General features: G+C 43.8%; 1 protein-coding gene across 1 annotated transcript in view; it reads right to left on the bottom strand.

Moving 5' to 3' along the window:
* The window catches only part of LOC137364972 (histone H2B-like), a 13,575-nt gene extending 1,143 nt beyond the window's left edge, over positions 1 to 12,432 (bottom strand). Inside the window, exon 1 of the mRNA XM_068027844.1 lies at positions 12,325 to 12,432. Coding sequence (XP_067883945.1) covers positions 12,325 to 12,432 — 108 coding nt within the window. The remainder of the gene's footprint in view (positions 1 to 12,324) is intronic.
* Positions 12,433 to 15,736: the final 3,304 nt, after the last annotated feature.

Genomic DNA, 15,736 nt, shown 5'->3' with positions numbered 1-15,736 from the left:
TGACGGTCTGCTCGGGGAACCATCCGACAGGATCCACCGTTTCCTTGTCCCGTAGGGCCTTGAGGACATTCCGTGCAGACCACTGCCTGATGGAACGGTGGTCAAATGTGTTTTCTCGCAGAAACTGCTCCACGAAGGATAGGTGGTACGGCACCGCCCAACTGCATGGAGCGTTCCGCGGCAATGTGACCAGGCCCATCCTTCGCAAAACCGGGGACAGATAGAACCTCAGCACGTAGTGACACTTGGAGTTTGCGTACTGGGGATCTACACACAGCTTGATGCAGCCGCACATGAAGGTGGTCATCAGGATCAGGGCCACGTTGGGTACATTTTTCCCGCCCTTGTCCAGAGATTTGAACATCGTGTCCCTCCGGACCCGGTCCATTTTAGATCCCCAGACGAAGCGGAAAATGGCTCGGGTGACTGCCACGGCGCAGGAGTGGGGTATGGGCCAGACCTGCGCCACGTAGAGCAACAACGTAAGCGCCTCGCACCTGATGACCAGGTTCTTACCCACAATGGAGAGAGATCGCTGCCCCCACATGCCCAACTTTTGTCGTACCTTGGCTACTCGCTCCTCCCATGTTTTGGTGCACGCCCCGGCCCTTCCGAACCATATCCCCAGCACCTTCAGGTAATCTGACCTGACGGTGAAGGGGACAAAGGATCGGTCAGCCCAGTTGCCAAAGAACATGGCCTCACTCTTGCCGTGGTTAACTTTGGCTCCCGAGGCCAGTTCGAACTGGTCGCAGATGCTCATCATTCTGCGCACGGACAGCGAATCCGAGCAGAAAACGGCGATGTCATCCATGTACAGGGAGGTTTTGACCTGAGTGCCTCTGCTGCCTGGGATTGTCACCCCTCTTATGCTCGCATCCTTCCTAATAGACTCAGCAAAGGGTTCAATACAGCAAACAAACAAGACCGGGGAGAGAGGACAGCCCTGTCTGACTCCAGATTTGATCGGGAAACTTTCCGATTCCCACCCGTTGATTGAGACTGCGCTACTGATGTTTGTGTAGAGCAGTTGGATCCAATTGCAGATTCCCTCCCCAAACCCCATTTTGGAAAGCACGTCCATCATGTAGGTGTGCGATATCCTGTCAAAAGCCTTCTCCTGGTCCAGGCTGATGAGGCAGGTGTCCACCCTCCTGTCCCATACGTAGGCGATCGTATCCCTGAGTAGCGCGAGACTATCAGAGATCTTCCTGCCGGGTACAGTACAGGTCTGATCGGGGTGATGGAGTAACTCTCCTTCCTCGACTTTCTCCGCCTTTTACCGCCCTTTGCTGATGGTTTACTCACAGTTTTCTTGGCGCCCTTCTTAGGAACTGCTTTCTTCTTCTCCTCAACCATCTTCAGTTTCAATTTCAGACACAGAAATAAACCAAAATCCTTCCGAGTGCGGATTAAATAGACAATCCCACAGCTCTATGCTAATAAGGGATGGGGGAAAGTAAAGATTGTGATTGGGTGTTTGGGAGTGATGTCACAATGGTTTTATATTGTAATACTCTAATTGGTCTCTTTCGCCATCCAATCAGATTTAACATCTGCAACCAATCACAAACCCTCTCACTGCATTCAGGAATTACATTTCCCAAAGACTCTCTCCAGCCCTAGTTTCTATTGAAAAATCCACCGGGAAATGTCGCCTGGCTTATTTTCAGCTTCTCACATTCCGGCCTCTCTAAATTGAGCGCTTTGTTGGGCGGAAATATTTATTCAGGCAGTTTCAACAGCTCAGAGCCGACACTGGGTTAGAAACCAGAAATGGGAGTACGGGTCACAAACAAGGAGTTTATGCTGAACTTTTATAAATTAAATCACTAGTTATCGGCCTCAGCTGGAGCATTTCTAATTATAGGTTCCACACTTCAGCAGGGATATCAAGGCCTGAGAGAGAATGCAGAGGAGATTGACCAGAATGGCTCAAGAGATGCGCAAAAGAATAGCAAAGCTGGATTCATTCTACTTGGAGCAGAGATGTTAATGTAATATTTAATAGTTGTGTTCTACATTGTAATGGGTTTAAGAGGAATTGTTCCCACGAGCAGAAGGGTCTGTAACCAGTGGACACAGAATTGTTAAAAGAATCAGAGGGGGAGACGAGGTGATATTTTAACAGGCTTTCTGATGATCAGAAATGTACTGCTTGAAAAGGGAGGTGAAAACAGATTCAATAATAACTTTCCTGAGGGAATTGAATCATTACTTGATGGGGAAATTACAGGGCAATGTGAAAATGACAGGGAGGTGGAACTGATTAGATAATTCGTTCAAAGAGCGGCCACGGGCACAATTGTTCAAATGAACTCTTTCTGTGCTGTAAAATTGTGATTTATTGCTGTTCAAAAACACCCTGATAAACAGCCAAACTCTGTTTGAGATCTGTAACAGTAACTAGGCTGAAACAGGTCTTTAATCAAATTTTGGTCTTAGACTCACAGTATCAGTGAATAGTTACAACACAATAGGAGGCCATTCAGCCCATTGATTCCGTGCCAGCTTATTGGTCTTTCTTCCGCCCTGCATATTTTTCATTTCAATTACTTATCCAATTCCCTTTTGAAAGCTATGATTGAATCTGCCTTCTTCAGCCTCTCAGGCATCCCAGATCCTAATCATTCACTCCATGAAAAAGTTTTTCTTCATGTCGCCTTTCAGTTCACCAGTTTTAAACACCTGGAACTGAGCTGAGTATTTTATTGGCTGTGATTGTAGCATAGACAGCGGCACAGTCCCAAAATCCACAGAAAGACTCAATGTATTGCTCCATGTGAGCGATGCTGTTGGAGCAGTGAGCATAGCTGCCTTCCAAACAGCTGGAATAAAAACAGAAAATGCTGGAAATACTCAGCAGGTCAGGCAGCATCTGTGGAGAGAGAACAGTTAATGTTTCAGGTCAATGACCTTCCAAGCAGCTGTGCCAGGGTTTGATTCCCAGCCAATACAGTTTGGCGTTCCTTAAATTCCTCAGATGAGAAACTGAAAGATAGGAACTGAGTTGGGTACTGTCTCAAAGGAATTTTGTTTCCCAAACCAAGAAGTGTATAATTTGAATAAACATATTTCCAACACTGATTTCCTTCAAATTAAAGTTCAATTGAACTCTGATTTTACTCCTTTTTTATTGATAATTATTATTTGACCTGAATCATACAGTGGACTCAGAATAGAATTACTCAGATTCATTTTCCCACAGCTATTCCCGTTCCTTATAAAAAACAATTCCTGGATTCTGGAAGCTGTGGATTGGAGGGTAACAAACATATCCACACTATTCGAGAAAGGAAGGAGAGAGAAAGCAAAGAACTAGAGGCCAGTTTGCCTGACATCAGCAATGGGGAATATGCTACAATCTATTATTACAGACATGGTAAATGGTGATGTGGAATATCAGAATATGGTTGGGCAGAGTCAACATGGATTTATTAAAAGGAAATTGTCAATGATAAATTATTAGAATATGTAGAGGTTGTAACTGCCAGGGTAGATAAGGGGAACCAGTGGATGTAGTCTGTTTGGATTTTCAAAAAGCATTCAATAAGTTATCAAACAAGAGGTTATTACACCAATGTAGGTCCCATGCGATTTGGGGATAATATATTAGTATAGATTGAGTATTAGTTAACAGACAAAAAACAGAGAGCAGGAATAACCGAGTCATTTTCTGTGGGAAAGCTGTAAGTAGTTGGATACTGCAAGGATTGGTGCTCGGGACTCAGTTATTTACATTCTGTATCAATGACTTAGATGAGGTGACTGAATGTAATGCCATCCATGTTTGCCGATGATATAAAGTGAGGTGGCAAAGTAAACTGTGAGGAAGATGCAAAGAGGGTAAAAATGGATTTAGACAGACTAAGTATGTGGGCAAGAACAAGAGAGATGGAATATAATGGGGAGAAGTGTAAAGTTACACACTTCAGCAGGAAAACAGGAATGCAGAACATTTTTTAAATTATTGAGAGAATGGGAAATGTTTACATTCAGAGGGACCCGATTGTCCTTGTCCAGGAATCACAGAAAGTTAACATGCAGGTACTCAACCAATTAGGAAAGCAAATGATATGTTTGTCTTTATTGCAAAGAGATTAGAGTAGGAGTATTTATTGCAATTATACAGGCCTTGGTGAGATCACACTTGGAGTGCTGTGCAGTTTTGGTCCCCTTATCTATGGAAGGATATACTTGCCTTAGAGGGAGTACAGAGATGTGTCAGTAGACTTCTTCCTAGGATGAGGGGATTGTCCTACGAGAAGAGATTGAATAGACTAGGCCTCTATTCCCTAGAATTCAGAAGAGCGAGAGGTAATCTCACTGGCACATAAAAAGCTTAGTGGCTTGACATGGCAAATGCTGGGAGGATGTTTCCTCTAGCTGGGCAATCTAGAACGAAGGGTTACAGTCTGAGTATAAAGGGCTTGGTCATATTTAACTGAGAAGAGGAGATTTTTATTCAGTCAAAGGGTTATGAATCTTTGGAATTCTCTATCCCAGAGAGCTCTGGATGCTCAATCATTGTGTATATTCAAGAGAGATCGATAGGTTTTTGGATACTAAGGGAATCAAGGGGGCTGTGCCAATGTGGTAAGATGGAGTTGAGGTAGGAGAACAGTTGTTATCTTATTGAATGGTGGATCTATTTCGATGGGCAGAGTGGCCACTCCTGCTCTTATTTCTTATGTAAACTTTCATTCCTTCCCAGGGATTGTTTTATTCTTCAAAAAGAGAAATACTGCAGCCGCTAGAAATCTGAATAACAGAAGATGCTAGAAACACTCAGCAGTTCTAGAAGCATCTGTGGAGAGAAGAAGGTAGGGGCAATGTTTCAGGTCTATAGAAGGGTCACAGAACTGGACAATTAACCCGAGCTTCTCTTCTCCACAGTTGTTTCCGGACTGGCTGAGTGTTTCCAGAATTTGAGCTTTTTTTCTTTCTATATGTTATCTCTTTCCCTTTTGACTGTTTGCTGTGAAATTTTCAGCATTGTGCTCAGTTCTTTGTGTAGTTATGTTTTCTTTATTTGAAGTAATGCAAATAGTATCCTGAAAAATCAGACAGAAATACTGCTCAATGTAGTGTAATATATAACAGGGCACATTTACAAATATCAGATCAATGCAGTCAAACATTTTTATTAAGAATTGATTACTTTTATTTATTTTATTTAGAGATACAGCACTGAAATAGGCCCTTCGGCCCACCAACAACCACCCATTTATACTAACCCTGTGCTGACCAACAACTACCCATTTATACTAACCCTGCAGTAATCCCATATTCCCTATCACCTACCTACACTAGGGGCAATTTATAAGGGCCAATTTACCTATCAACCTGCAAGTCTTTGGCTGTGGGAGGAAACCGGAGCACCCGGCGAAAACCCACGCGGTCACAGGGAGAACTGGCAAACTCTGCACAGGCAATACCCAGAATCGAACCCAGGTCCCTGGAGCTGTGAGGCTGCAGTGCTAACTACTGCGCCACTGAACAGTATAAAAATGTGAAGCAATATGAGTGTAGCACAAAATGTAATACCTCACATTACCTGCTTATTAACCCTGACAGACTGTGCCAATTTCTGCTTCTATGTTGCAGTTCTCCCTTTCAGCTAGCAAATGTCAGCAATCTGTGATACAGTGCAGTTTTGCAGATCAGACAGTCAGTCACAACATGCAATAATTGTTCAGATTATGTAGGACAGGTGGGATTTAGAAATACTGGGAATGGAGATGAGTTGTTATTGCATTGAGTTTGCCCAAAGATTAGAGACACCATTGTGGCAAATCAGTCTGTTGTCCTGTACATGAGAATGAGAATCATTCTTTATTTGTGGCTGTCAGTCTCTATTACTGAGTGGGAGTGTGGGATTCATGCTGCATTGGTCAGTCTCTGGTACAAAGTGTCATATTCACTCTGAATGTATAAGGCTCTGGAACTGTTTGTGTGTGTGGAATTCATTCTGTATCTGTCAATCTCTGGTACTAGATATGAATGCGGCATATATGTTATAGCTCTCAGTGTCACTGCATGTGTGTGTGGGTTTCATTTGATATCTGTCAGCCTCTGTTTCTGTACATGACTGTCAGATTCATACTGTGCCAAAATGTCCCTGTTGCTGTATGTGACTGTGTGATTCATTCTGTATCTGTCATTCCCTGGTACTATGTGTCAGTATAGACTCATTCTGTATCCCAGTCACATGCACTATATTTGAGTGTGCGATTAATTCTGTACCTTTAAGTCACTGATAATATATGTAAGTGTTGGATTACTGTTGGATCTCTCAGTTATTGTTTCTGTTGTGAACTTGGGATGAATTTAACATCTGTCAGTTTCTGGTACTGTTTATGAATGTGGGTTTTGTTCAATATCAGTCAGTCTCAGGTACTGCCTGTGAGTGTGGGTTTTGTTCAGTATCTGTTAGTCTGTGGCAATGCCTGTGAGTGTGGGTTTTGTTCAGTATCTGTCAGTCTCTGGTACTGCCTGTGTGTGGGATGCATTCATTAGCCATTAATCTCTGGGTTAGTTTGTCATTCTGGATTCACTCTACACAGAATTACATAGTATTAATAGTCCAACTCAGGAAGGGGCCATACTGGACCTGGTGTTGGGGAATGAGCCCGGCCAGATGGTTGAAGTTTCAGTAGGGGACTACTTTGGGAATTCCGTAAGTTTTAGAATAATCATGGACAAAGACGAGAGTGGTCCTAAAGGAAGAGTGCTAAATAGGGGGAAGGCCAACTATACCAAAATTCGGCAGGAGCTGGGGAATGTAGATAGAGAGCAGCTATTTGAAGATAAATCCACATTTGATATGTGGGAGGCTTTTAAAGAGAGGTTGATTTAGCGTGCAAGAGAGACATGTTCCTGTGAAAATGAGGGATAGAAAGGGCAAGATATGGGAACCATGGATGACAGGTGAAATTGTGAAACTAGCTAAGAGGAAAAAGGAAGCATACATAAGGTCTAGGCGGCTGAAGAAAGACGAAGCTTTGGAAGAATACCGGGAATGTAGGACCAATCTGAAACGAGAAATTAAGAGCGATAAAAGGGGTCATGAAATATCTTTAGCAAACAGGGTTAAGGAAAATCCCAAAGCCTTTTATTCATATATAAGGAGCAAGAGGGTAACTAGAGAAAGGATTGGCCCACTCAAGGACAAAGGAGGAAAATTATATGTGGAGTCAGAGAAAATGGGTGAGATTCTAAACGAGTACTTTGCATCGGTATTCACTGAGGAGAGGGACATGACGGATGTTAAGGTTAGGGACAGATGTTTGATTACTCTAGGTCAAGTCGGCATAAGGAGGGAGGAAGTGTTGGGTATTCTAAAAGGCATTAAGGTGGACAAGTCCCCAGGTCCAGATGGGATCTATCCCAGGTTTCTGAGGGAAGCGAGAGAGGAAATAGCTGGGGCCTTAACAGATATCTTTGCAGCATCCTTAAACACGGGTGAGGTCCCGGAGGACTGGAGAATTGCTAATGTTGTCCCCTTGTTTAAGAAGGGTAGCAGGGATAATCCAGGTAATTATAGACCGGTGAGTCTGACGTCAGTGGCAGGGAAGCTGCTGGAGAAGATACTGAGGGATAGGATCTAATCCCATTTGGAAGAAAATGGGCTTATCAGTGATAGGCAACATGGTTTTGTGCAGGGAAGGTCATGTCTTACCAACTTAATAGAATTCTTTGAGGAAATGACAAAGTTGATTGATGAGGGAAGGGCTGTAGATATCATATACATGGACTTCAGTAAGGCGTTTGATAAGGTTCCCCATGGTAGGTTGATGGAGAAAGTGAAGTCGCATGGGGTCCAGGGTGTACTAGCTTTTTGGATGAAGAACTGGCTGGGCAACAGGAGACAGAGAGTAGCAGTGGAAGGGAGTTTCTCAAAATGGAGACGTGTGACCAGTGGTGTTCCACAGGGATCCGTGCTGGGACCACTGTTGTTTGTGATATACATAAATGATTTGGACGAAAGTACAGGTGGTCTGATTAGCAAGTTTGCAGCCAACACTAAGATTGGTGGAGTAGCAGGTAGTGACGGGGACTGTCAGAGAATACAGCAGAATATAGATAGATTGGAGAGTTGGGCAGAGAAATGGCAGATGGAGTTCAATCCAGGCAATTGCGAGGTGATGCATTTTGGAAGATCCAATTCAAGAGTGAACTATACAATAAATGGAAAAGTCCTGGGGAAAATTGATGTACAGAGAGATTTGGGTGTTCGGGTCCATTGTTCCCTGAAGGTGGCAACGCAGGGCAATAGAGTGGTCAAGAAGGCATACGGCATGCTTTCCTTCATCGGACGGGGTATTGAGTACAAGAGTTCGCAGGTCATGTTACAGTTGTTTAAGACTTTGGTCGGCCACATTTGGAATACTGCGTGCAGTTCTGGTCGCCACATTACCAAAAGGATGTCGATGCTTTGGAGAGCGTGCAGAGGAGCTTCACCAGGATGTTGCCTGGTATGGAGGGCGCTAGCTATGAAGAGAGGTTGAGTAGATTAGGATTATTTTCATTAGAAAGACGGAGGTTGAGGGGGGACCTCATTGAGGTGTACAAAATCATGAGAGGTATAGACAGGGTGGACAGCAAGAAGCTTTTTCCCAGAGTGGGGGATTCAATTACTAGGGGTCACGAGTTCAAAGTGAGAGGGGAAAGGTTTAGGGGGGATATGCGTGGAAATTTCTTTACGCAGAGGGTGGTGGGTGCCTGGAACGCGTTGCCAGTGGAGGTGGTAGACACGGGCACGATAGCGTCTTTTAAGATGTATCTAGACAGATACATGAATGGCAGGAAGCAAAGAGATACAGACCCTTAGAAAATAGGCGACAGGTTTAGATAGAGGATCTGGATCGGCGCAGGCTTGGAGGGCCGAAGGGCCTGTTCCTGTGCTGTAATTTTCTTTGTTCTTTGTTCTTTATTTACAGCACAGACAGGCCATTCTGCCCAAGTGCCAGTAGTTCCAATGAGCTTACTCCAACCCTACTTCATCTAATCCTGTCAGCAAATCCCTTGAATTGTTTCTGCTTCATTTAATCATTTAGTTTGCTGTTAAATGTAACAATGTTCATCAGCTCAAGTGCTGTTAAAGCAGGGTAAAGAAGTTTCCCCTGAGTTATTTATTTGATTTATTACTGACTATTTCATATTCACAGCTTTGGACTCCACCACAAGTGGGAAACATCTCCACCTCTACCCTAACGAAACCCTTCATATTATTCAATGCTTCTATTACGTGACCACTCAGAGAAAAGAGCCCAGGCTTGGTCAATGGTTTGAACTCCTGTGGAACATATAGCTCGTTTTGCATTTATGGAATAAATACTGTATCTCAGTCTGAAACTGTATGACATTTTAGATTGGCATATAATGTGTAGCTCAGGCTGCAATAAATAACTGAGACAATAACTTTCACTCTAACACTAGAGTTTTGTGGAGTGCTATGTTATTTGTCATTCAGTCTGTTCTGATAGAATAAATAATGTTACCTTTAAGTCTGAGGCAATGGGGGGTCGGTTACGGCGTCCGGGGCTGTGTTGTCCATTGGGGGCGGTTGGAGCTTTGAGGGCGGCCCTCCATGGGGAACAGGGTGCCCTATCAGGAGGACCCCCTGCAGCCTGTAAGAAAGACGCCTGGTTTTACCAGGGGAGGCGGTGGCGTAGTGGTATTGTCACTGGCCTAGTAACCCAGAGACCCAGGGTATTGCTCTGGGGACATGAGTTCAAATACCACCACAGCAGAAGGTGGAATTTGAATTCAATTAATAAATCTGGAATTAAAAAGCGAGTCTAATGATGGCCATGAAACCATTGTCGATAGTTGTAAAAACCCATCTGGGTCACGAATGTCCTTTAGGGAGGGAAATCTGCTGTCCTTAGCTGGTGTGGCTGACATGTGACTCCAGACCCATAGCAATGTGGTTGACTCTTACATGCCCTCTGAAATGGCCTAGCAAGCCACACAGTTGTATCTAACCACTATGAAGTCAATAAAAACAGCACTGTGGGTGTATCTACCCCACATGGACTGCAGCGGTTCAAGAAGGCAGCTCACCACAACCTTCTCAAGGGTAATTAGAGATGGGCAATAAATGCTGACCTGGCAAGCGATGCCCACATCCCATGAATGAATAAAAAAAACAGGCAGGGTTCTTGGTGCCTTTGCCACACTGCCTCCCCGCCCCCAACCCAACCAAGGACAAAATACCCGCAGCGGAGAGAGGAGGCCCATAAGTGGCAGTTCATTGGCCAATTAAGGGCCTTGATTGGCCTGGGGCAGACAGGCTGTTTCTCCCTACCGCCGTTCCGTGTAATATTGCAGTGGGTGTGGGAGGGGGTCAGAAAATTTGCATCAGATTGGAAGTTGGCAGATGTTACACTGCTTTTCAGGAAAGGAGGGAGAGAGAAAACTGTGAACCACAGGTCAGTTAGCCTAACATCAGTCCTTGGGAAAATGCAGGAAGTCTGAACAATGCACTGAGAAAAGCATTCAAACAAGTCAACATGAGTTTACTGAAGGGAAATCTTGTTGACAAATTTATGAGAGTTTTTTGAGGATATAACGAGTAGGGTAAAGGGAAACCAGTCGTATTCCTGGATTTCTGAAAAACATTCAACAAGATGCCACACAAAAGGTTAATAGGGAAGATAATGACTCATGGAATTGGGGGTAATATATTAGCATGGATAAAGGATTGGTTAATGGATAGGAAGCAAAGACTGGGTATGAACGGATTGGCAGGTAGTGAATAATGGAGTGTTGCAAGGATAAGTGCTGGAGTCTCAGCTATTTACAATCTAAATTAATGACTTAAATGAAGAGACAGAGAGTAATGTATCTAAGTTTGCTGATGATACAAAGGTAGGTGGAAAGGGAAGCTGTGGGAGGACATAGAGAGGCTGCAAAGAGATATAGACAAGTTCAGTGAGTGGGCAAGAAGATGGTAGATGGAGTATAATGTAGGGAAGTGTGAAGTTCATCACTTTGGTCATAAGAATAGAAAAGTAGAATATTTGATAAAAGGTGTGAAACTTGTAAGTGTTGGTGTTCAAAGAGACTTGACTGTTCTTGTACAAGGAATACAGAAAGTTAGCATGCAGGTACAACAAGCAATTAGGAAGGCAAATGGCATGTTGGCCTTTATTGCGAGGGGATTAGAATACAGGAATAAAGAAGTGAGTTACAATTGTACAGGATTTCGGTGAGACCACATCTGGAATACAGTGTGACGTTTTGGTCTGCACACTTAAGAAAGGATATATGTGCATTGGAGGCGGTGCAGCAAATGTTCACTAAATTAGTCCTTGGGATGAGGGGATTGTCCTATGATGAGAGGCTGAGTAAATTGGGCCTATACTCTGGAGTTTAGAAGAATGAGAGGTGATCTCATTGAAACATACAAAATTCCGAAGGGGCTGGATAGGGGAAACACTGAGAGATTGTTTCTGCTGGTCGGAGAATCTAAAACATGGGGACACAGTCCCACGATAAGGGGCTGATCATTTAGGACTGAGATGAGGAGAAATTACTTCACTCAAAGGGTTGTGAATCTTTGGAATTTTCTACTCCAGAGGATTGTGGATGCTCCATCATTGAATACATGTAAAGCTGCGATAGACAGATTTTTGATCTCTCAGAGAATCAGGGGATAAGGCGAGCAGGCGGGAAAGTGGAATTGAAGCCTAAGATCATCCACGATGGTACTGAATGGGGGAGCAGGCTCCACGGGCCACATGATCTACTCCTGCTCCTATTTTGTGTGTTTTTGTGTTCTGACTACTTCTGCTGTCGGTGATTGTGGAACTGATGTCTCTGCTCTCTGTGACTGATACTGTACTTACTGTGTGTGAGGAGCTGGCTGCACTTCCTCTTGTGTCGAGGAATCACGACATTTATTCTGCTTCCTTCAAGTATTGCCTGTAGAATTCAGGAAGAGGTGTGGTAGAAGTTACAAAAGTGACCAAAACAATTTTTCAATGAATAATCATTGTGAGCAATCACAAAGGAAACCCAGCAATACAAACAGAGTCAGTGTCTGATTCCACTGCAGTCCTGCAGCCCCCAGCTACTGCATACCAGGGGCTTTGGCCATTTTACAACAATTTAATGACATCCAGAAACAATCCACTGGGCCATGAATGGGACTGACCAACGGAGCAGGGACTTTTACACAGGTCAGATTTCCAGTTCCCGCTCCCATGGTCTAACCGTTCAGGCGAAACCAAACAGCCGCTGTTTAAAATGTGTCCTTCACACTTCTCACCTGGTGCTTATAATAGATTCACTTTGTGTAACTCCCCATATCCTGACTGTCCGCTTCTGTTTCCACACTTCACTGTCGAATAACAGTAAACTGTGGGAATAGGCTATATTGCTCTCTTTGCGCTGGCGCGGACACGATGGGCCGAATGGCCTCATTCTGTGCCGGAAATTTTCTATGTTTCTGGTTGAATTGTTGCAGAAATCTGGGCCTGCGCTCCCCTCCCCCAGCACTGCCTGTGAGCGGAAGAAGATGGTTTAAAACAGCCGCCAATGGAGAGATCCCGGTCCCTGGGGAAGGGAGCAAACAGCAGCCTCCTTCCAGCAGCACATCGCTTTGGGAGCGTGTCCGCAGATTGACTCAGAGATCAGCATCGAGTCCGGGGTCAAGATCAGAGGGAGGCGGGGGCTGTTTGTAAGAGGCGGAGTGGAGCTGGAAACGGTCCGGGAACATGGAGTGAGTGGCGAGGCCATTCTCCGGTTCTGTGTGGACAAGGGGATGGAGACAGAATGTGAAGAAACTTACTGTAGTGGAGTGAAACACTGACAATATTTGTGCAGCTGGGGTTCTTTTGCGGTATGCATAATGATTATTATTTGAGAGATTAAATTAATCAAAACTCTGTATCTTCGATCTACCTGTATTTCAGTTATAAACATACTTTTATTCAAACAGACAAATAATTGAATGAACCAGAATAAATGTGATGTTTCCTCCACCCAAGTTACAAGGAAGAGTGTCACCAGCTCCTTCTCACACACAGTCCGGACATTATCATTCACAGAGCGCAGAGACACAGACAGGTCATCAGTTCCACAGTCTCAGACAGCAGAAATAGTTCCAGAGACACATTTTCAATCCATCAATCAAACAGAACAGGAGAGACAGACGTTGTTTCCATGTCACCCCAATTCAGTACCACTGACAGGTAGATACATAAATCCCAGACCAAATTCTGACTCACGATCAAATTATCAGTGTGTCAATCCCACATAAGAGCAACCTCAGCTACAAATTAAACACACATCGAACTGACACATGGTTCCTGTTTCAAAGTTACAGAAATAACCTCCATAATGTACTCTGAGATTCAAGTTAAATACCAGCCCAATATTTACACAGGTTATGAGTTTATAATCAGTATTAATTTAGTTTAGATTAGTTTAGAGATACAGCACTGAAACAGGCCCTTCGGCCCACCGAGTCTGTGCCGACCATCAACCCCCATTTATACTAATCCTACACTAATCCCATATTCCTACCACATCCCCATCTGTCCCTATATTTCCCTACCACCTACCTATACTAGGGACAATTTATAATGGCCAATTTACCTACCAACCTGCAAGTCTTTTGGCTTGTGGGAAGAAACCGGAGCACCCGGAGGAAACCCACGCAGACACAAGGAGAACTTGCAAACTCCACACAGGCAGTACCCAGAATTGAACCCGGGTCACTGGAGCTGTGAGGCTGCGGTGCTAACCACTGCGCCACTGTGCCGCCCATCATGTTTCCAGACATATACATTAGACTCAAGTCCAAATCTCAAGTGCATAATCAGATTGAGAGATTCTGAAATATCGTATAACCTGAGATACAAACTCAGATTCCAGTTTAAAACTCATCCGGATTGTGAAACTAAAAGATACATTATAAATTTGATCAGTATAGTCTGAGCTATAAATTACATACCAGTCCTGAAACCTCATAGTGTCAGATGGAAGATACTGTACAATTCCAGACTGAGCTCATTTTGCATGCAAGTCCAAGATACTCACTCAGACTGAATGGCACTGATCAAATTGATTAGTACAGCCTGAGTTACACTTGCACACCAATCCTGTATCAGATTGTACGATACATTATCTTTCACTATTGTGTTCACAGTGACAGATATTTAATACTAAGCAAAACCTCAAATATATTGTCTGCTTAAAACCTACCACATCAGTGGCCTGTTGCTGTGCTGACATTTTATGTAGAATAAATCCAGACTTGCCATCAGTCCCAGGGACGGAAGATTATGTAATGAATCCCACGCTCACACAGAGTACCAGATACTGACAGACAGATAGTGATGCTGAAACACATGCTCAGTGCCAGATGCTGAAAGATATAGGTTGATTACTGCACTCACTCACAGTACCTCAGCCTGAGTCATCTAAAGCAACCTAACACACAAATAGTAGCACTGAGAGACTGAGAAAGAGTCCAAAACTCACTCAGAGTAACAGACACTGACAGATACAAACTGAAAACTACACACACATGGATATAGGATTGGATAACTCACAGGAAACAGAGAGTGGGGACAAATGGGGCATTTTCAGATTGGCAAACTGTAACTAATGGAATGTCACAGGGACCAGTGCTGGTGCCTCAACTATTTATGATCTATATTAATAATTGCATGAAGGGACCGAGTGTACTGTTGCCAAATTTATGGGTGGTACAAAGATAGGTAGGAAAGAAAGTTGTGAGGAGGACATAAAGTGTCTGCAAAGAGATATAGATAGGTTAAGTCAGTGGGCAAAAGTTTGGCAGATGGAGTATAATATGGGAAAATGTGAGATTGCCTACTTTGGCAGGAAGAATAGAAAAACAGAATATTACTTACATAGAGAGACTGCAAAATGCTGCTGTACTGAGGGATCTGGGTGCCAGGTACATGAATTACAAAAAAGTTAGCATGAAGGTATAGCAAGTAATTCGGAAGGCAAATGGAATGTTGGCATTTTTAGCAAGGGGAATGGAGTATAAAAGTAGGGAAGTTTTGCTGTAACTGTACAGGGCATTAGTGGCATCCCAACTAAAGTACTTCATACAGTTTTGGTCTCCTTACTTAAGAAGGGATATATTTGCATTGGAATCAGTTCAGAGAATGTTCACTAGAATAATTCCTGGGATGAAGGGTTGATTTATGAGAAAAAGTTGAGCAGATTGGGCCTCTACTCACTGGAGTTTAGAAGATTGAGAGGTGATCTTATTGAAATCTATAAGATTCTCAGTGGGCTGCACAGGTAGATGCTGGGAAGATGTTTCTCCTTGTGGGGGAATGTAGAATTAGGGGCCACAGTTTCAAGATAAGCGGTCTCCCATTCAAGAAGGAGATGAGGAGGAATTTCTTCTGTCAGAGGGTTGCTCATCTTTGGAATTCTGTTCTCCAGAGGACTGTGGAGGCTGGGTCATTGGATATATTCAAGGCTGTGATGGACAGATTTTTTGATGTACAAGGGAGTCATTGGTCATGGGCGCAGGCAGGAAAGTGGAATTAAGGCCTCAATCAGAACAGGCATGATCATATTGAATGGCAGAGCAGGATTTATGGGCCACATGGCCTTCTGGAGGCAATCCTGAGTGTCATTGTCAATGTCTGCCCTTGGTGACAGGAGGCTCCCAAGGTATGAGCAGTGATCCACATTGTCCAATGATTCGCCATGGATCTTGACAGTCGGAGGCAGT

This window comes from Heterodontus francisci, unplaced genomic scaffold (genome assembly GCF_036365525.1).
Source record: "Heterodontus francisci isolate sHetFra1 unplaced genomic scaffold, sHetFra1.hap1 HAP1_SCAFFOLD_43, whole genome shotgun sequence".
Classification (NCBI taxonomy): domain Eukaryota; kingdom Metazoa; phylum Chordata; class Chondrichthyes; order Heterodontiformes; family Heterodontidae; genus Heterodontus; species Heterodontus francisci.
This window is presented reverse-complemented; position numbering and strand designations above follow the sequence as displayed.